The following is a 22098-nucleotide window of genomic DNA, read 5'->3' on the forward strand; positions in this document are numbered from 1 at the left end:
ATTGAGGTGCTGAAGTATCCAAAGAAGGGGAACGAAGCTGGTGAAGGGTCTAGAGCACAAATCTTATGAGGAGCACCGGAGGTAACTGGGATTGTTTAGCCTGGAGAAAAGGAGGCTCAGGGGACAGCCTCAAGTTGTGCCAGTGGAGGTTTAGATTGGATATGAGGAAAAATATCTTCACTGAAAGTGTTGTCAAGCACTGGAACAGGCTGCCCAGGGAAGTGGTGGAGTCCCCATCCCTGGAGGTATTTAAAAGACATGTAGATGTGGTGCTTAGGGACATGGTTTAGTGGTGGACTTGGAGGTGTTAGGTTAATGGTTGGACTCAATGGTCCTAAGGGTCTTTTTCAACCTAAGTGATTCTATGATTCTGTGAGTCTATTTAAATACACATTTCAGAGAGGGAGGAGGTGAAGTTTTTGTAGAAGTTCAGAAAATTATCATTAATTTGAACAACACAAATATTTCCCCTGATATGGTGTCCTGAAGTCAGTGAAATTTATTCCCTTGTTTGTCTTTTTTAAAGCATAAAGCTCTGGTTTAGGGCTGACATTTTGAGATGGTGGTGGTTTTTACAATTCTTACAGTAGGATTAGGACTTTGTTATTGATTGATTTAACACTTGCATCGCCTACATGGGATAATATTAAGGAATAATCTGTAAAATTACAGTTCTTTGAAATCATCCTCTAGTTTGGGAAAGGAAATGAGAATGGGAAAAATGCTTGGCTCTGCAGAAAATAGAATTGCCTGAATTGGAACAATGGATGAACAAAAATATGTTTTATTAGCTGCGTGCCTACAAGTTTTCATTCTGTACTTGACCCTAGCAAAATGACATTGTCTATAGCTGGGCTAATTAAGACGTGTGTTTCTCAGCCCTCCCTCTTGTCTATGGATAAAATACCGACTGCTACAGCTGCTCTTGTGGGCCACTAGCTCGTGCTGAGGGCTATGCCTTGTGCTACAGCAAGCAATACAGAGAAAAAAATTCTTAGAGGAGCGTGGTTAACAAATGTTTCCATGTGTGCAATGCCAGTACATTAGAAGTCCAGAGACCATGTAATCTAAGAACTTCTGCTAGCTAAAGAAACCATGTGTCATATTATTTTAAATACTTTAAAAAACCCACAAAATTTAAATGAAGTCTTTTCCCTCCTGGGAATGATTACCTCTGGCAAATTTGTCCAGCACATACTTTTACTGTGGGGTAAGGCTGCTCGTAAATACAGGTCTTGTGTGTCAGTGGATGTCTCTATCTGTGGGTAGTCTTTTCTTTAGTATCGGATCCCTGAGGACCATAGTTAAAAAATGTTTGGAATTTCTAGCTTACTTCTTGCTTTTGGTGCTGATTTTTTCCGTGTGATGCTGTCCTCTTCCATCCTATGTGAAATGTGGCCTTCCTGAAGGCAGAGATCAGGGGTTTCCTGTATGAGACATACGTACACCTGGGTGGGTGTTTCTTTTGATAGTGGTGTAGCCCTTAACAGACCTGAAACCTCATCACTGTTTGTTCAAGTATGCAATCATTTTATGAGGCAGACAACATGTGTTTCTCATATGTACTTTTCTACTCCCCCACTTTCCTTGAATATCCAGTGGTTTGAGAAAATTAACCAAATTCGTGTTTGAGCTGGAAGAATTTTAGGGAGTTTTGATTGCTTACCACTTCCACTGATTTTTAAGAGAAATATTTTAATAAGCCTGTGGTGGCCAGACCCAGTACAAAGCCCTAAACCTGATTTGGTAAAACTGGCACCATTTACACCGAATTTTTTGAAAACGAAAAGACCAAATTTCACCCGAGTCTGGATAAGTACGCAGTTAAAACAGTGTCACAGCAAGTGGTATAACTGACATAGTATTTAATATGCATATCTAACTAATTAAAAGCTATTATTGAAAGTATTTTTAATTAGTTGTTAACTGCATTTAATCCACATCGAGCTGCCAAAGTCTGTATCTATACTGAATTTTTTGTGCATGTGAGAGGATGAATGTGATGGGCAATTCAGTTTGTTTACAAATAATAATGGATAAGATCTTAAACATTCCTGATTAAAGTTTATGAACAAGCTGTCTAGAAATCTGTGCATCTTTTGTAGATAACGACTGGTACCTCTGCCACGTGACACTCCTTGCCCCAGAAGAGGAACTTCTGTCCTGGGGCATGTACCCATACCCCTACCTGGCACGTGTCGATCCAGATGCCCGAAAAGGCACTCTCATCTACCAGCTTGTCGCATATTACGGTAACAATGAGAACGCCAGTGCTGGGATAGCTTACACACTCATTGCAGGTAGGTCTATTCGGAAAAACATGATAAAATTCTGTTAAGTTGCAGATTTTTCTTAACAATTTCCCATTTAATCATTTCATTGATAGATTTTTCCCTTGGGAAATCCTTAAAGATACAGTGGGTACAGCAAGAAGAGACTGGAGGTGCTTTAAATAAAACGGTTATGTGGGTGGGAATCCTTCTTGCTGCCACTTTCTTTGCTTTACTTCTATTTTGAAATCGATTGCAGCCTTACCGTTAGCTTAAGGCTCCATTTCTCATCCATTCTTGTCTCTTTTACACTGCACCGGTCAACAGAGCATGGTGTGAGTGAAAGATAAGGTGCACAACTAGAGAGGAAAAAAGAAGTGCATGCAAGGACATAGGTAGATGATTTGAGGATAACTTACCTTAAAATAGTGAAGATGCAAATGTTCTCGCTGTGGGGAATTTTTCAGACCAGCTTTGTGCACATATTGATAGGTGGTGAAGAACGATTCCGAGTAGATAAGGATACTGGCGTTATCATGACGACTGGCTTGCCTTTGACGTGGAACAAGGAGTACGTGGTTACTGTGGAAGCCACCGATGAATATGGCAACAAAACCCCCTACGCCTCCGTTTCCATCCTGGCAGGCTCCCGACCTCCACAGTTCACTAACATGTCCTACAGTGTGTCTGTCCCTGAAAATACTCCAGCAGGAGAAAAGTAAGTTGTACTTTGTTAGGTGAGCTCCCTGCCTGCAGTCTGAGAGGAACTTCGCAGAGCACAATAAAGTGACATTTTTGTGTTGTTGCTTCTCAGGCCTATGCATAACTGTTTGCCTCTTACACTTTCAAAATAGTGTTGTGTTTTCTAAAAGAAATGATGCCTTTTCTGGTGTTTGAGAGTCTCCAGTGTGGCACATGGCGTAGTCTGGGATACTGGAATTCTGCTGAAATTATTATTTTAATGCTCTTGGGGTCTTACTGCATTGCATCATGAATTAAAACAACCAAACTCCTGGCTATGCATCTCCTGGAGCACTTCAGATATAAATGAGTGCTGGAAAAATACTGTGTTTTAATTAACCAGATTTGGAGTTGTTTGTATCCTGTTTGACTTGTATTTAAATTTTTAGAACGGCAAGTCATTGCCAGACTCTTGAGATAACAACACCCGTGTGAAGTGCAAATAGATACAGCTAAGTCTCCAAGGAGCTCTGCTGTTGCGTGAAGGGTAGCTAAGCCAAGCCACAGCGGGGAGATGCTGCCGAGCTGGCTCTGGTTTTATTGTCACTGTTCAGCTGCTTGAGAGCAGCATGGGCTTTTAAGGCTCCAAGTAGCAGGTGGAGCAGTGCCATAGGGCCTTTAAGGAGCAGGAAACCTCAAAATAAGCTGATGAAGTAGGAAAAATTGCTGGAGATGTGCCACTTACTCCTTAAAAGAGACTGAATGAGGAGGAGGAAATTTTTCTCCTTCCCTGGAGCTTTCACTGAGACAAGCTTAAAGTGTATTGTCACACCGGCCAGAGACTGGTGTGAGATAGAGCTTCAAAACATAAGTCATGGTAGGGAGGTAAAATGTTCATTTCATGTCCTGGCAAGGTGGACAGCAGGATCTGGAAAGGCCCTGTGCTTTGTTGGTTTCCCATCCATCTCTGAACCTGCTCCTTTTCTGAATATACAACTTCAAAGAAAGTCAAAACTGTAGTAGCTCATTTATCTCTAACTGAAGCTAAACCAGTAACTGCTGTCAAGTATTTGGAAGGGTACAGTCAGGAAGAAAAAAGTGTTTTCATGTTAATGGGGGTTGGAATGGGTTGTTACCCCAGCCCTGCTATGTCAGGGGATCAGTTTGGTGAGAGAAGAGGGTGGGTGGGCTCCTTGTAGTATGGGGATTTCCAGTCTGAATACAAAGCTGAGCCCACCATTGACAGAGAATGAGCAATTCACCTTTCCTCATCCTCATCTTCCTCTTCTAGGTGGTCAGGAGACACGTTTTGTTGTTGTTGTTTTGAAGCAAAGGTTATTCTCTCATTCTTTACAGAATAGCAGTTGTTGAGGCTGTTTCTTTCCAGAGCCAGCCTCTTTCGTACACTCTGCTGACGAACCCCAGCGGACTCTTCAGGGTGAGGCAGGAGAGCGGAGAGGTCAGCCTGACCCACCCTGTGGACTACGAGAGTGAGCACCACCTCTATCACCTCTTACTGAAAGCCATGGAAGTTGAGAGCACTCTTAGCAGCGTGGCTGAGGTACATGGATCACTTCACTTCCTACCCACTGTCTCTGCAATCTTTGTTACCTTGTTAGCAGGACCAGTTACACACACAGTGAAGATGCTCAGGAGGGAGGAGGCCTTATGGTCCTGGCAGAAGGCTGGGCTCTGAGCTGGGTTCAGATCTAGGCTCTGCAAAATACCTCTTGCTCTTCCCCTTTGGCTTTGCCTCCCATCTACTTAAAAGTGGAGGAGATAATACTCCTCTGTGTTACAGGAGTAGTGCAAGAAAAAGTTTAGCATCAAAGGTGTAAGGACAGGACAGCAGCAAAAACAATGATTGCCCAGGCAGTGTCCAGGATGAGGCGCCCATTTTCCTAACTGTAGAAAATAAAATCCCCTCTCAGCACGTCCTTTTATCTCAGGTCATGGTCCATATCACCGATGAAAATGACTGTTCTCCAGAATTCCAGCACTCCATTTACAGCAGAGACAACATTCCCGAAACCATTCCTGTCGGCACATCTCTACTGCAAGGTGAGGACCACCCCCGTACCTTTTGTTTCAGTCTTGCCACAGACCTTCTAGTTTGTGTTACATGTTCATGTTCTCACCGTGAGGAAGTGCTGTCTCTTCCACAGCAGGCACTGCCTTTGTAAGATGTGGATAGTAGCTTTCCTGGAGGTCTGTAGATGGCTTTTAGGTACCCTGGAAGTAGAGTCGTGAGTGTCTTCAGGTGAGGACCACTGTGCTGTGCCCAAGGAGGAATTTTGTGGTATTTCAAGAGCAGTTGAGGCAGCTGACAGGTGCCAATCCAGTAAGTCACTGGATTGCCATAGCTTGTTTCCTTTAAATCTGGTGGCTGTCCATTAAGTCAACTTGCTCATCTTTTTGTGTCCTGGAAGCAGCTGCAAGTAGTTTTTGTTTTCTTAATATGTTAAGGAAAAAAAAAGAAGTTTCTAAATGGGCAGCTAGTTTTATCAAATAGGTATTAATGCTGTATAATTGACTTACAAAGTGTTAAAGGAGAAACCTTTGGAAAGCCTGTGAAGTTTTATATTTATGGTTGTGGCTTACCAGTCATCATTCCAAGTTTGTTGGGTTTAAGATGGCCACATATCACTTGCGCATAAACTCTGAGGTCACAGACAACATATTTAGATGCTAGAATCCTACTGAAAGATTAGAGCTGTTGGAAATCATTTTAAGCCTCAAGTTCCAACCAAAACTTCAAGGTCACTCTCAAAATACTGTGGCTGCATAAATAAAGACTGAACTTGGATGATACTGCACCTTTTGTCTCAGTCTTCAGAGTCCAACAGACAAGGAACAAAAGTCCATTCTCCAACTTGTTTTACTGGTGTCAATTAAATGCCTTCAAAGATGTCTTGAGATCTGAAGTAGTCTGTTATGATGTGGTACATGCCACAGATGTGTTCTGCCTAAAACTGGGAGAATGCTTACAGGCTCGCTGTCAGTATTCAAACTGGAAGTAGGGACAGATACTGGGGTAGGTAACAAGAACATGGGCTGAGACCTCAGGGGGTTTATGAACTATGTGAGAAATGGGTTAGTGCCAAGGCAAGACTTAGCAAAAATTTACATGTCTAAGACATGTCTTCTGAAGACGACAATGTAAATTTCCTGAATTTGAAGCTGAACACATGCAGGTCACAGTGGTGATAAGAAGTTTAGCTTCCCTTGCATAGCGACATGCTGATAACACGGCTGCAGGGACTGCTTTCTCTGAACACTTACCAGGAGAGTTCAGAGCTTACTGTGGCTCATTTTTTGGTTTAATGGCTCTTGGGAAGAAATAAGTTGATTGGAACAATCAACTCCTAAAAATCCCTAAGCATGTGATTTTTGTTAAAAAGATGAATGCTCTTCTCTCCAGGAGACTTGTAAAGCTGATCAAAATTCTTCCAGTCATGGGGAAGAAAAGTATGCCCCATGTCCAAAGCAAACAGAATGGCAAACTGTGCAGTATGGTTTGCAATTGCATTCCGTTTGGTTGTCTTGCCACACAGGGTACATTTCAAGAGAAAGAGGCTTCTTAAAAAAGAAAATGTGGGGTGGAAGTATAGTGACAGTGTCACATCCCTCTCAGTAAAAATGGGTGGGTGAATGCTCACTTGATGTTGAAAGGCAGATCAGTGTTGGTAGCGGCTGCAAGGAAGTGGTACATGCAGTCACCTGTAACCTGTGCTGAATGAGTACTGTGCCACTAACTCTGACTGCCAAAGCAAGTACCATCTCAGAAAAAGTAGCTCTTACCCTGACTATAGTTCCTTGAGGGGTGGGATGTTGCAAGATCAGGATGTCCCACAAACAAAAAGAAATGCAAATTCAAGGCAGCCTTTGCCATTCTGTGGCTGATTGGTTGCTATCAGTGAATGAAAAATATACCAGGATATATGCCATTTGTTAAAACTGTTGATGATGTAAATGTAGATTTTAGTTGTCAACCATTTTTATTTCGACACACTTGAAGTCTGGCTTGTATCATGTTTGTAGTGCTGATGCTACACTAGCTGAGCCAGTCTGTCTACTTAGTCATTACAGGCAGATATATGCTCACTACATGTAAGACGTCTGGATGAAAACAAGCTATGATCTAAAAAACAAGAAGGTATGCTCTCAGCAGGGATTAACGTACTGCTTCAGCTGCACCACTGTGCTGGCAGAGCAAGGCTTAGAGTTGAAGCTGGCAACTTTGTGCTGACATACTAGGCTTTGAGCTGGAGTTAGCTTGCACTAAGCTAGCTCAGAGCATGGGCAGAACCAGCACAGACATGCTTGTGGTTGCTGTATGATCCTCGAAATACCTTTGCAATGCAGATCAGTTTGCAGGATGGAATGAAATGGAAGGGGAATGGAATTCCCAGTTGCTATTGGAAAGTAAGGCCATGTTTTTATCATGTACAAATGTCACATTCCCTATTTGCCAGAAAACATCTGGGGGAAAAAAAGTATGATCCTTAGCACATAAAATGTATTTTTGTGAATGGTCACAATGTCTCACTAGTGACCCCAGATTAAATCAGAACTTTTCAAATCAAATATGTTTTTCACTTTCTGCATGTCATTCTAAAAACAATACTGAACCACTAAATTTAACAATTTTAAGTCACTTTCAGTCTTTCTTGAGTTCTAATATATTTTGTCTTTCAGTACAGCAAGAGAGTGATTAACTCTAAAATCCTTGCTTTTGTAGTATGTAACACACCCAAACATTTATTCACAGCAGGATTTTGAGAGATGTTAAACAAAATGTTACAACCACCCTAAATGTCCTTTTAAACTGAGATGAGTAATTTTCCACAGGTAGAGGTAGTTGAGGTTTTTTTGCAACTAAGTAGCACAGCATTTCAGTGTGCTTTTTCAAAACTTTCTCTTCCCCTTTCCCTTTTTGAGTTAATATTCTGATGGTGATGGGTCGTTGTTTCTTCATCTCATTTTTGGATGATGCTGTAGCTGTCTGCAAGGGTGTCCATGTACTGCAATCACTGATCCACTTCCGAAAGGCTGTGTGCTACTGCAATGGCTGCATCTGTGTCCTCCTGCTAGAATAAGGAGTTTGTTTAATACCAGTGTGGGTATGAGTTGAAGCCTCATTGTTTGGCTAGAAAAATGGCAGGGTAATTAAAGAGGTGATCTCCTGCTCTTAAAAATCACTTTTGATAATACATTGTGAGCTCTAGCTCTTTGTTCTGCTAATTTGCTGCTTCTGAGCAGATGGGACACCCAACATACTGAATAAACACTTGCTGGGGAGGAATGTTTAATCACTCTTTGTACCTTGAAGCGCCAGGTAATTAAAAAGTACTTTAGCTATAACATAGCTGGGAGCTAATTAAATTTGAACGGCATCCCCAGAGAGAGTGAGGACACAGTTTATGACTGATAATGTTCTACCAACATGCATATTGATTGTGTGGTAATTACCAGTGTTGACTGCTATTTGTACAAAGCTTGTTGTGTAGTATTGGGATCACATCTCTCTCGCAAGCCCGCCTTGCTGCGATCGCTCAGCCTGGGTTGGAGGAGGAGAGGAGTTGTTTTGCTTTTTCACTCCCAGCCTCCTGCGGAGTTCCCAGACTCTTGCCACAAAAGTAAGGCTTTTACGAATAAAACAGATTTGGGTGATGTCTGTTCTCAAAAAACCAAAGGTATCTGAAGCTGACTTGATAGGAAATAGCATAACCAAACCTCTTCTGCAGCATGACTGTCCTGTTAAATGTGTTCTCCAATAGTTCTTGCAACAGACTGCGACTCTGGCTCCAACTCTGAGATCACTTACTTCATCCAGAGCACTGATTTTTCCATTACACGTCACGGGGTCGTCAATTCTAACCAGAGGCTGAACTTTGAGCGAGCAAACCATATGTATGAGTTTGTGGTGATAGCTGTTGATAAAGGACATCCCCCTCGGACAGGGACAGCGACTGTGCGCATTCGAATGGCCAATGTGAATGACGAGGCTCCTGTCTTCTCCCAGTCCATGTAAGCCAGCTTTAACACCTGCATTGGTTTTTATAGATGCTGTTCATACGTGTAATCTTAATAACACATGGCTAAACAGTGTTTAGTGCAATTGTAACTACCAGTGAAATCAAGGGGTAATTTGTATGAAGAAAGGCTTTAGAAGTTGGCCCTTCATTTCTAGATTGTATAAAAAAAATACACCAGTTGTGATATCAGCATATTGACTTTATATTTATATATAGAGAACAGAATGAATAAAAGACCTAACTCTATAGGGAATAATTTTGACTGTGTTGACTTCTAGGTCTCAAAATGATTGTCCATGTATAAATATTTGACAGATAAAGATGGTAGCAAACATTAAAACATAATTTTATCATCATCAGATTGTGTTATAAGCTAACTTCATGAGGCCCTGTTTCCTGAATGAATACAATTTCTACTTTTCGGCATAAGTTTAAAGTATGGATATGTTTTAAATACAAACCATAAGTACATTAACTTACAAAATTATATTGGTTTACATCATCTCTGTAGTATCTGATGCTTTCCATTAGTAGATAGGGACATAAGAAACACTGCATGACAGATATTAGTCCTGTTTCTCATCTTTAGGAGATAAGTGATCCTGGTCTGCAGTGTAATGTAGTACGGGGCATATTGATATCTTCCAAAAGATCCTTGGAAATCACATATACGAAAAATGCAGGATTGCAATCCTAAAATACAAATTGTATGCCAGACAAAGATGCTTGAAGTCTTGTCTTAAGCTGATTAAAGACTGCATGATTGCATGCCCAAAGCTTAAAAAAAATTACATTCATAGTGAATTTCTAACCTTTGGCTGATGGTTAACATGGTGATGGTTATTCTGATACTGAATGTGCTGCCACTGCTCCCTTATGTCCATCAGTTACAGAACTTTCCTTTCGGAAGATGCTGGTCCCAGCACCTTAGTGGCTACTGTTCGGGCAAAGGACCCTGATGGAGATGGACTGCTATATCTGATTATGGGAGGCAATGAGGAGGGCAACTTTGAACTGGATAGTCAGAAAGGTAAGGAAAGAGGTTTTAGAACACTGTTATTTACTGTCTAATATGTATTGAGTCTGCTTCACCTGTGTGTCAAAAATCATAAGAAAGCACCCTATTTATATAATCTGCAAATGGGGATGCTTCATATCAATGAGAATTAGCTCTTTGATATGATGCTTGTTCTCCAAATATCAACCAAAATTTGATGTCCTGGTCCAAGGACTGTGCAGTTTAAGATGAATGAATGCAACCAAAATACAAACTGAACCAACAATACAGCAGCAGAGAAGTGTGATGCTCACTTGATTTTGTTTGTTTGTTTACATGGTAAAATAAAATGACACTTTATGCTTCCAAATTTAGGTATCATTAAACTCCGCAGAAACCCACCACCCAACCTGAAAGGGCCACAATACACACTGAACATCACTGCGATAGATGACAATGCCTCAGGGGGACCCACCCCTCTCAGCAGTTTTGCTGAGGTTATTGTAGGAGTTAATGACATTAATAACAACAAGCCTGTCTTCAGAGAGGTAAGATGTCTTTCTGTAGATATTCTTTTCCCACCCATAATTGGGGTTATAGACTTTCCTTGGCTACTGGAGATTGCCAACGGGCTGAAGGGACTGTGTGTGCAGAGCAGAATGAATCTGTAAGTGAACACACAGCCAGCTTTCTTCATACTTAAAGTGTAAAGTCTTCATTCTCCTTTTTCCTTCATCTGCCTTAGAGCTTGATTTCTTTGTGAGTATAAGTAATAGAAGTGATTTTCTTCAGCATTCTTCTCAGATATGCTGGAAAAACTATCAACACTGTGCAGCAAATTAATGTGGCTCTGTGTAATATATAGCATTGGATGTTTGGGTGTATTTTTAGTGCGCTTACTACAGTGACAACACATGGGTTCTGGAGAATCAGCCTCCAGGCACATATGTACTACAGGTAGAAGCCTATGATGCAGACCTTGGCGTTAACGGAGAGGTGAAGTATGGGCTCATGCACCGAGACGGAGCTTCCCTGGGCTTCAGCATTGACCCAGACACAGGTTAGTTTCTTTCAGGTTCCTGAAAAAAAATGAAAATGGCGTTATATTGTAATGAGAATGCCACTGTATGAGTGTGTCCAGCTGGACTCATGCTTTAATGGTGTAACTGCAGGGTTAGCTGTAACAGCTTGTGGATAAACACTGAAAAATATTCAGAGTATATGGATAGCCATGCACACAGATTAAATTAAGATGATAGAGATTTAAATGACAAATTAAGTAGGGAAACAAACCCCAGATAAATAGGAAGATTAAAAGCTATTCTGTATCAGTTATCTTACTATTGGATCAGTTATCTTACTATTGGATCAAGTGTAGCTATAAAAATGCAGAGCAGAATGTGTGACTGACAGCTTGAGTTTGTTCATCCCTTCAGTGTGGCCATGGTTTATTTCTCATCTCCTGCACAAATAGGAGGTCCAGTGCAGTGCGTATAGAGGCAAAACCCTCATACCAGAACAGGGCAGTGACAGACAGTCTCGAAGGATTTTAGATGAAGGAGCAGAATCCTGGTCCCTAGCATAGTAGGTACATAGGTCTGGAAGTGGCCTCCAGAAGGCCAGTTTAAAGTCCCCCAAACAGAAGAAAAGATCTGAGACAGAGAGAGACCTGGTCAGTGGGGAGGAAAAGCTGTATACTGGGAGAAAATTGTTCAATTTATTAACTGAGCTATATGATTCTACCCTGTTTTAATCTGTTCAATGAAGCAGGCTCCAGCTCCCATAGTAGAGGTGACTGGTCACACCACTCGTGCCTTCTGTGCTGTGACTCTTCCCCAGAGTAATAACGATCTGTCTTTGAAATATTCAGTAACTTGGACTATCACTGGAGTAAACCTAAGAGATGCCTCTTGATGAGGAAGAGAAAGTCTTCTGTGCTCCATGAGGAGTGAGGTAACAAGGTACTGAGACTGAAGCTCCTTATCAGGCTGTAGGAGAGAAAGCTGTTGATTTCTGGCAGTATGTGGCATGTGAGGAGAGGAGAGACAGGAGAATTGGAGTTGGTATTGTCCAAGACACACGCTGTGCAGTTGGTGTGGATTAAGTTTGATGGTTGTGCTGCATGCAGTCAGAGCTTCCTCCTGTGTGGGAGAAGTGCTGGTCCCTTTCTGCAAGTTCAGTCCCAAGGCTGTGACACGCAGAACAGGAGGTGTCTGTGTTCCCAGGAGTCATCACAACCACACAGAGTTTTGACCGGGAGAAGCAGAGGGAGTATACGCTGTCTGTTACCGCTACCGACCAGGCACAGGAACCGCTGATCGGCGTGTGTCAGATCACCATCCTTATTGCTGACGTCAATGACAATGATCCCAAGTTTCAGAACAGTCGCTATCAGTGTGAGTTTTTCTTAATTACCTGTTCCAGTACCACAACATGAACCTGGTTAGTAGTTCCTTATAACAGTGGTCAGTTTTTTAGGTGACCAGTCTTCCTTTGCTGCTAGCTAAGCCAGTTAAAGCTTAATCCATCATCAGTGTAAATATGCAGAATTGATCACTGTCCTCTTTATTCATTGTAATTCTCTTAAAAACATTGACAGTCTTCACTCCTACAGATCAGACAGATCTTAACCCTTCCCTTTGCAGCTTTTCCCTGCCTAATTTTTCTGCAAACTGAATTTTTATGCAATGTCCCAAAACACAGCATGACATCCTAGCTGAGAAGTCGTCAGCCCCAACTAGAAGAGCAATTGTCATCTGTGTCTCTTTGACACAACACCTCTGTTTGAATAGGCTGGAGTGGTATTTATCTCTTGTCAAACAACCCAAAATCCTTGGCTTCTAGACTGCGATTGGCTGTGAACCCTGATGCCTCCTGTAACTGTGCTGCTGAGATAGCTTTTCCCATTTGTCCCGGTGCCATTCCCTTTTTCATCCCCACATGATGTGCTTTTCATCAGTCTTCCATTTAATTTTGCTTGATGCTTCTCCAGTAAAATCCTGCACTTCAGTACACTTGGACCCTCTACACTTGATGTCACCCATAAGTGATGAGTGTACTCCCTCGTTGCTGGACTGGAACAGGCCCTTCCTAGCATAACTGCCTCAAAATGGCAAAAAATGATTGATGATGCACGTGGCAACAACTCCATTTTGGACATGTTTTGCCAGTTCTATGGAAATGTCATGTAGGGCAAAGTTACCAATGCCTTATTAAGCTGAAGATGGCTCAGAAGTCAGTCGTCTTTAGTATCACAGAGGCCAGCATTTTAGCAGGATTCAAAAAGAGGTTGGATGCTTGCATGACAGGATTTTTACAAGAAGTGACCTGCTAGGAAATAGTCTGAATATACATCCACACTTCAGAGTTACGCACAAGGACAGAAAGAAAATTGTGTTGCACCTTTTAGAGTATTTGGAGTTACTCCTTTATGTAGTAGTGACTAACTCCAAGTACCAAACGGGTTAAAACGTGCAGATTAGGAATAGCTATTTCTGCATTTCTACCAGTGGTTTCTGCAAACCTGGCCAAAGCAGCTCTGAGAAGTCAGGTGGGAGTGATGTTCTGCAGAGAAATATTTTCAGACAGAGCAGAGAAGTGCTTGAGGTAAAGGTAATGCTTGTGCAAAGATGAACCTTTCTACTCTACCTTCAAACATGTCTTTCAGATTAAACTGCCTGAGATTATTTTTTTCAAAAGTAGTGAAGCTGAGAGGTCACATTTGGTAATTATGGTGACTTCAGCACTTCTAAGGAATGGGCAGATTTTATTCTTTTTTTATGAACACAGAGAACCAGCAAAGATCCTGAAACAAAGGTAGTCCTCTGGGATGGGGAAACAGCAGATAACAAGGTCATTTTATGCATAGCACTTTTCCAGCAGCTATACATAAGTAATCAATGTTTGCACGTCACAGAATTAAAAATAGCTTCTTCTCTAACAAGATCAAATGCCATTAGTCATACATTTCTATTCTTCCTGGAAACTGCTGGTTCTTTATTCCTCTGCACTAGGGTGTTGGTCAAATCCCTGATTTAAGCCATGCATTTTATCATCTGTCTGCAAAACAGAAATTAAAGAAATGCTTAACTCTATGTAGTAAGTCTAAGACTTATGCCAGCAGCAAGCAGAAGTACATGAAATGAGAGAGTATAGCCCTTCCAGGTAATTTTGTATTTTTTCTTACAATGCTATTTAACAAGATTTGACTATAAAGGCATAAATTTAAACACAAAAAAGATATTTTACAGTGTTTCTTAGCAATAAATTCAATTTTCATTAATCTATTTTAGTGCCAGTAAATCTCTTCTGAGAGTAGCTTTGGCTGTTACTGACATACCAGGAACATGAATCCTAGGCCAACTAAATGTCCTGGGGGACAAGGGAAGCTAATTAAAGCTCAGATTTGTGTTCATGGAGCAAGCTGTGGTAGTGGTTTAAGATTTTACTGCCCCACTGCCACAGACTGTAGATATTAAGGAAGAAAACCAAAACAGAAAACATGGCCACTCCACATCATAAATGGTGTGCAAATCTGATTGTCCCACCTCAAAAATGCTAAAGGAGGCACATACAAGGGAGAACAAAGGTATGAAACAGTTTCTGAACAAGTGATTAACTAGACTGACTGGGTTGTCTAAATCTGACTGTGACAGCCTCCCCACTGCCAGGGCCGTTTCAATACACTGAGCTGATGGAGCCTTAGTGCATGGAAATGGCTCAAAAACCTAATCAGGCAAGCACCCATAGATATTTGAAGGAGGAATTTGGGCTGGATGGCTGAGGATGGAGGGAAGAGCATGACCAAAGTCAGATCAGAGCAATCTAAAGACTGGGGTGTGGAAAAGAGGCAGCCAGCAGGGAGGTAATAGCTTTAAATAAAATTATGCGTTGTGGAAAGGAGGGGAGTAGGAAATGACTGCTCATGATTTCCCATCATTTTGTTGGTGTCCCTGCTAAGAATGAGGCTTTAGGAAGACAAAATGAATTACCTTTCTGTGCAATCGGTACTTTGCGACTGTGCAACTCTTTGTCACCAGATTTTTAGATCATGTTTATGAAAGCAGGTTCAGAGAAGGACTGGTCTGTCTAGGACTATGGACACAAAGGCACAGCTTCTATCTCAGGTGGATTGCTGGGAACAGGGAGTGAAACCTAAGGAAAGGGGCGCATATAAAATGCTCATTGCACCTTGCCCTGGGCAGCTTCTCCAAGATGCTGGGGTGTTGGGGGGATCTTTCTATGACCTGAGTCTTCCCACTTCGTGGTTACCTACTGCCTCCCACTGGCGATGCTGCTGCTGCCACTCGCATTCAGGATTCATTCAATTCACACAAAATTCCTTTTGACGCCAGCCAACCTGCTTTTATCAGCAGCTGAGCCCAGCAACCTGGGCTGTGATCCGAGGCAGCGGGTGGCGGATGGCTGCGGGGATTGCCAGCGCTACGTGGAGAGGCAGTAAACCTGCTTCACTGGCAGCTGGCTTCACAGCCCAGCGTGTTAGGGGAAAGGGAAGGGGAAACTAAAAGGGGATGGTAGACACTCTGTTAGTGACGATATTTTCTAACCTGCCTCATTACAGAAACATTTAATCTCACATGAAGAGATTATTTTTTTTTTTACAGTATTTCTGTTACATGCAGCCTGGTAAATCAGAGAAAGACCTGCTGACAATACTTCTGTCTTTTCAAAGACTTCCTCAGCGAAGACACTCCAGTGGGGACGAGTTTCCTCCATGTTGCAGCTCATGATAGTGACCAAGGTGTGAATGCTGCTGTCACATACTCAATGTTAGAGCACCAACTGGAATACTTCCAGATCAACCCCAGCACAGGCTGGGTATATGTGAACCGCCTGCTATCCCAGGTAATGTGACTCTGTTTGGAACAGAATAACCTCCAGCCCCTCAAACCCATTGCAGAGGGTTAATTGCAATCTCTTGATTTGTACAAAATGGTTTGCAAATAGCCTTGATCTTCTTCATTTCACAGACAACGCTCGTTAATAACTATATTGTAGCGACAGATGGAGGGAACAGAAGCAGCACGGTGGAGCTGACGGTAACTGTCACTAATGCACTCAGCCAGCCACCCCGGTGGGAGCAGAGCAGATACTGGGTAACCATCCCCGAAAACACCATTCGTGACACCAAGATAGTGGTATGTTAAAAGTGCAAATACTTCCTTCCATTTTCTTTTCATTTCAGCTTCTTCCTCTGTTGTGCTTTGGATCCATGTTAAGAGTGCATGGATGCCCACTCTGCAACCTTACTGGGTTGTGCTGTTTCCTTAACAGCCTTCACAGCTGCGTACCCAGTTAGTGTTTGTCAGGATTACCTGTTGCAGAATAGGCTGGAGTTTCAGCTAACAGAAGTTTTCCCAGTGACTTCTTACACCAACAGCGCTCAGGGTGTGCTCCTGCAGGCAGCAGCTTTGACTGAGAAGCAAGAACCGTGCCCTGCCTGAGTGGGAAATCCTTGAGTGTTCCCAGCAAGGGGCAGCTCCTCACTCCATCCTCAGTGGACCGCGCTGCCTGCCTGCATCTTTCCTACAGCTTTTCTCAGTTTAGCACTGCAGAATGGAACAGCTGTAGTTTGCTTTGGGCTCTTCTAACCCAAACCAATTCCTTTTTAACCTGTACAGACTTATTTTTTAAGGTCTCTTCCATAAATTGCGAGATAATTCCTGCCTTCCTCCTCCTGCATGCAATATCCACGCACTTGCAAACAACTTAGGTTTTGTCTGTATCTTGCCTGGTAAAATGTACAACTCAGTGGAGAAACAGTCTCCTTTTGGATTGCTTTTGTTTAGGAAGGAGGAAAGAGGAGTTATTTCCTTTAGCCAGTGATGCAGTTCTTGCTTGGCACATTTACAGACAGGTAAATTTACTGTTGATTAAAAACCTGCATCAAGTCTAAATGTCATAAAATGAAACTCAGCTCTGTAAACTGTTTCTCTTTTGTCTGTTATCCAAGTCATACAGGCATGTATGTTCTTGGAGAACATAGATACATGTATGTTCTTGCCGTCAAACTGAACATTTAGCACTTGCAACCCTGTGCTTCATGAACATATGTGGTGGCTCTTTACTTTTTCAGACCATCAAAGCCACATCCCCCCTTGATGATCCCAGGGTTACGTATAATCTGGAAGAGGGTCAAGTTCCAGAGACTAACATGCCAGTTCGTTTCTATCTGAAGCCAAACAGAGCTGATGGATCTGCTGCTCTTCTAGTCGCTGAACCACTTGACTTTGAGACAACTAAGTTTTTCACCCTGACAGTCCGGGCACAAAACGTAGCAATGACTCCTTTAGCTTCCTTTACCACTGTTTGTGTGAACATAACAGGTAAGCTTTGCTGATGTTAGAACAGGTCATTCAGAACAATATTCTTGTTATTTTTAGTATAACACCACGAATTAAGTTAACATCCATGAAATGCCAAGCCACCTAAGAACACTTTGTACGTTTCTATACTGTAAAAGTCATGCAGTCATTAAAAAGGTCTATTTGAGATGATTTCTAAGTACAACTATCAAATGTGGAAATGTGATAGTGCAAAAATGAGCTGTCTGAATGTTGACACAACACTAGTGCCTGCTTTTATAAATGTAATTGGAAAGATTTTCTTTTGACAGGAGGAGAAATCTAGCAAATGTCCCCAAGCTATTGAAAGGAGACAAGTATTACTGGAAATATTCTGTGCTATAGAAAGAGAAACAGCCCAGATAGATTGGGTTTGTGTTTGATATCTGTTTAGGGGTTTTTGTTATGTTCAGAATTTTCTATTGAACACTTGAGATTAAAACTCTAGAAATGAAAATGGAAGTGTCCTTACAATAGGTGCAATTTAAAAAAATTTGATCCAACCCTCCTTGTAGTAGGATCTTTTTGTAAGGCTCTACTCCTGTAGATCCACATAAAACTATAAATCCGATTTTAATCCCTGCTTTTTGAAGCATTAGTGGAATTACTTTTGATATGTAGACATTTAGATGAAAATATGGATAAGTGAAGTCTCCAGCACAAATATTTTTCTTGCTCACCACCATGGAAATGAGTGCTAAGTGCTAATCTGAATGGGAATCCAACTTCCCTAATTTACTTTATTACAGCATTGTCCTGTCTTCCACAGTCTACCAATGCAAAAACCCTTCAGCTTTGTAGAGCAAGAGTGCTTCAAGTCAGGGTCTGAGCATCATTGTAGATTATGGACTCTGTCCCAAAAGATTTTTCCTGTAGTGAGGTTATTGGTATCAGAATTTGCTCATTTTGCTCACAAGCAAAAATCCTTTTTTGATAACTTAGTATTTCATATGAAAAAAGGTTTACACACATGTGTATGCATTAGTGAAAGAAAAAAGCAAGTTAAACACCTCTAAGAGAGAAATAACTACCAGAAAGTTTCATATGCAGAATTTACGCACAAGCACACAGAAAAGGAAGTCTTTTATAGCATCTTATTTTCCTTACCTTGCTCAGTGAACTTGCTGAAACTTATCTCTAACAAGACATATTCTCTTCAATAAAATATGAAAAAAAGAGCCTGTTAGAAAAGAAGATTTCGCAGATGATTATGCATATAAGAGAGAAGGAAAACTGGGATTTACAGGAGCTCACACTGACAACTTAAAAAAAAAAGTAATTTAAGACATCGGTCCTGCAAATAGTTGTGTGTCAGAATCAATGGAGTCGTGTAGCAGTAGTTAAATTAAATGTGTGCTTAAGAGTTTGCAGAATGAGATATTAAGAATTTTGTCTGCTCTTCATAAAAACAGATGGATCTGAGGAACCGTCATTACAGCTCCTCTGTTTTGGCACTGTGCCACGACACAGGAAAATGACTTTCTTAAAATGTGGCTGTTAAACTGTGAAACATGCAAAAAGATGTAGCATTTCTGAGTTTACTCGACTTACAGACAAAGAGGAACCCAAACTGATTTGTCATGGGTTGAGCAGGAGGACCTGATTCCAGAGCAGTTTAAAGGATCTGAGTCAGTGCTGCCATAGTTCTCCTGCCTGTCCCTTGTGCTCACCTGGTACTACACAGCAGTTTTAGGGAGAAAATGTGTCAGCAACTGGCCCTTCAAAACACTGTACATACCTTTTGCAGGAAGCAAGGAAGACAAGCAAGGCCAGCACTGATGTAAGCTTAACATGGCTTTGCCTTGTGCCTTATCTGAGCTGACTGCAGATGGCCAGCACTGGGGCAGCCCTTCCTTTCCTTCACCTGCACAATCCCACTGTGTGTCTTGTGTTGGATCTGGTGATTACACAAGCTGCAGAGCATGTCAGATCACAGATATACCTTTTCTCTCCAGAAATTTAGTCTCTCTCAGAGCAACAAGATGAGCACTGCTGACACGGGGCCACGTGATCCAGCTCGTGGAAAGGGGGCTCCCATGGCTTAGAGCAGGATGACAAGAGTGGGAAGATAAGCATGCTTCCTTTGGCTATTGGCCAGTAGTTAGATGAGGGAAGGCTAATGTTCAACTGTATCCTAAATAATCATTAGGTCCTACAGCCTAACATAAGTCTGGCTATACTGCCCTGCAAAGGCCAGGAAAGACTGTTTTACACACATTCTTTGTCAGCTCTGTAGACTCTGCAATTTTAATTTCCATTGTGTGTTAATCAGCCCTTAATAAAATGCTGAAATTAACTACTGCTGTAGATAACCAGCTCTTTACAGACTGTGGATGAAAGGCCTCCTGGTCCTGGCATTCATGGACTTCCTATAAGAAGATCACTGGTCAAATCACTAGCTAGCATCTTAGCTGAGATTAGGCCACTGTCTCCCAGAAACTGCTCAATGTCTATAAAATGACTTCTGATAGCTGCCATGAAAATGGGAAGACCCAAAGCAGGATTGCTTCTTAGTATGAACAATGTGAGTTCTTTTTCCAAGCAAAATTATGACTGGTAAAAGATACAGTAAAAAAATAAGTCTTTAAACATTTTCTTACTGTGGTCCCCATCACCTCCTTTTGCAGATGTCAATGATAATGTTCCATTCTTCGTGTCTTCTAACTATGAGGTGTCTGTGCCAGAAGGAGCTGACGTTGGCACATCTGTGATTCAGGTGTTAGCTACGGACTTGGATTCTGGCCTACATGGAGAGGTTTGACCTTACATCCAATTCTTTTCTTCCCAATAGGCAAGTTTTACTATTGTAACTAGTGAGAGTGCACAGACAGCAGATGACAAGGGTAATGAGCCACAAACACTTCTTACAACACTTCTCAAGCATTTGTCTAGCATATGTCTGATGTGCATAATATGGGATGCAGGCAGAGAAGATGCTGTTCACAGTCTTGGGATCCTGCATCATAACAGCTTATCCTGATCCAGCAACCGTGACAAAGCACTGCTGCGTGATTCACAGGTTTGCTTCCATGACAAGACAAGTGGAGGTGTCTGTAGAACATGTTTCCTAACTCTTGACTCTTCAGCTCATTATTTACCTGACCATCAGTGATTATGGTCAGTTAAACATGGCCATTTAAATATGGTCAATTAAATAACATTTAATTTCATCATCACTGGTCAAATGGTTGGTCAAAACAACGTATGACCATCACTGTCATAATGACCCAACCCTAGGAAAAAGCAGTGTTATGAAGGAAACTGCTCATTTTCTGTGCTTCTTCCTGAGCATTTTCAAAAAATCCCACTAGCTCTTCTGAGAGGCAACTCTGGCTAGTGGAGATCTGCTGTTCTGTAACTGTCATTTTGCATCTTCCGAAGAGCAACCTGTCTGGTGGTGCTCTGGGCTTGACTTGGGGGTGGAAATTTTTTTTTTCAGAGGAGGAAGCCAAACCTCTGTTAAAGGAAAAAATATGGATAGCTTTCATCAGTGGAGGTTTTCATTTGTTCAGTGCTGTTGAATGGGACCCAAACTCTCAGTTAGCCCCATTTTTATTTTTTAAATCAGAAGCACAGTGGGTTGCTAGGAGCTGGGGAAACACCAGGGAAGATATTATTCCATACATTCTCTGTCCTGTTCTTCATGATCCTTCTTAACTACTCCTACTGGCCACTGTTGGAGATTAAATACTGGGCTTGATGGGCCTTGATATCACTAGTACAGATGTTCTTCTGTTTGAGAAATCTGGGTTTTTTGTATCAAAATAGGAAAAAGACTTAGAAAAATTATGTCCAGATGAACTCTTTCCTCAGAATGTTGCTACTTTGTAGACAGACCCAGGAGGCTACTAGGGAAGGGGGAGGTCACAGCACTTGGACGTACAAATGAAAGTGAAACATGCAACCTCTCTTAACTATTTCCTTTTCAGGTTCACTACTTAATTTTGAAAGATGCTAGTGAGGATTACCAATTTTTCACCATTGAACCTGAGACAGGAATTATTTCCACCCATGCATCTTTTGACAGAGAGAAAAGAGCCTCTTACTTGATTGAAGTTCAGTCTCAGGACTCTTCAGAATCTGCTAGACCTGGTGTTCATGGGCAACCCAACACAGGTAAAACTAGTAAGAAATTATATATTGGGTAAAAGATATCAGAGATTGGGTTCCTTAACTTTTCTAGACTTGGGGGGTATGTGAGCTGTCTGGAATATGACAAGGTATTCCACCTCTGTCATTTCTAGTCTGCATGTTCCTCTTGCATCTCCTTCTTAGACACAGCCTATGTAAGGATTTTTGTCAGTGATGTGAATGACAACGCTCCAGCATTTCCTCGGTCAGTGTATGAGGTCAGCATAGATGAGGACAGAGATGTTGGAAGTCCTATTGTGACAGCAACAGCAAGTGATAAAGATGAGGGTGAGTGGACCCTGCATGTCTTTCTGTATTAGTGTGTGTTTTGTGTAGGGCTACTTCCTTCATAGACAATCTGAATTCAGGAGGTGATTAAGCATTTCAAGCATTTGTAAAAGTGAGGAGAGAAGTTCTGGACACATGGGATCATCTTCTTTTATGAGGTGCTAAGGTTCACAGTGCGAAGGTAAAGCTAACTGGCAGTCTCTCTGGGGCAGAATGAAATCACCTGGAGTCACAACCCTGCTGTGACTTCACAAGAGTAACATAAAAACTCACTCACTTCTGAGAACGTGCTTGCTTTGTGTTGACTCTGTGCTTTCCAGATCTCCCTG

The 22098-nt window shown here is 41.7% G+C and overlaps 1 protein-coding gene across 1 annotated transcript in view; it reads left to right on the forward strand.

The window, feature by feature from the left end:
* LOC141950200 (neural-cadherin-like) overlaps positions 1–22098 on the forward strand; it is a 59713-nt gene that overhangs the window by 13620 nt on the left and 23995 nt on the right. Inside the window, exons 2-16 of the mRNA XM_074884723.1 lie at positions 2106–2300; positions 2763–2988; positions 4308–4512; positions 4901–5012; positions 8732–8981; positions 9877–10019; positions 10362–10534; positions 10878–11046; positions 12212–12382; positions 15679–15851; positions 15977–16144; positions 17083–17332; positions 19978–20105; positions 21280–21466; positions 21626–21769. Coding sequence (XP_074740824.1) covers positions 2171–2300; positions 2763–2988; positions 4308–4512; positions 4901–5012; positions 8732–8981; positions 9877–10019; positions 10362–10534; positions 10878–11046; positions 12212–12382; positions 15679–15851; positions 15977–16144; positions 17083–17332; positions 19978–20105; positions 21280–21466; positions 21626–21769 — 2629 coding nt within the window. The 5' untranslated portion in view covers positions 2106–2170. The remainder of the gene's footprint in view (positions 1–2105; positions 2301–2762; positions 2989–4307; positions 4513–4900; positions 5013–8731; positions 8982–9876; positions 10020–10361; positions 10535–10877; positions 11047–12211; positions 12383–15678; positions 15852–15976; positions 16145–17082; positions 17333–19977; positions 20106–21279; positions 21467–21625; positions 21770–22098) is intronic.

This window comes from Strix uralensis, chromosome 1 (assembly GCF_047716275.1).
Source record: "Strix uralensis isolate ZFMK-TIS-50842 chromosome 1, bStrUra1, whole genome shotgun sequence".
NCBI classification, from domain to species: Eukaryota; Metazoa; Chordata; class Aves; order Strigiformes; family Strigidae; genus Strix; species Strix uralensis.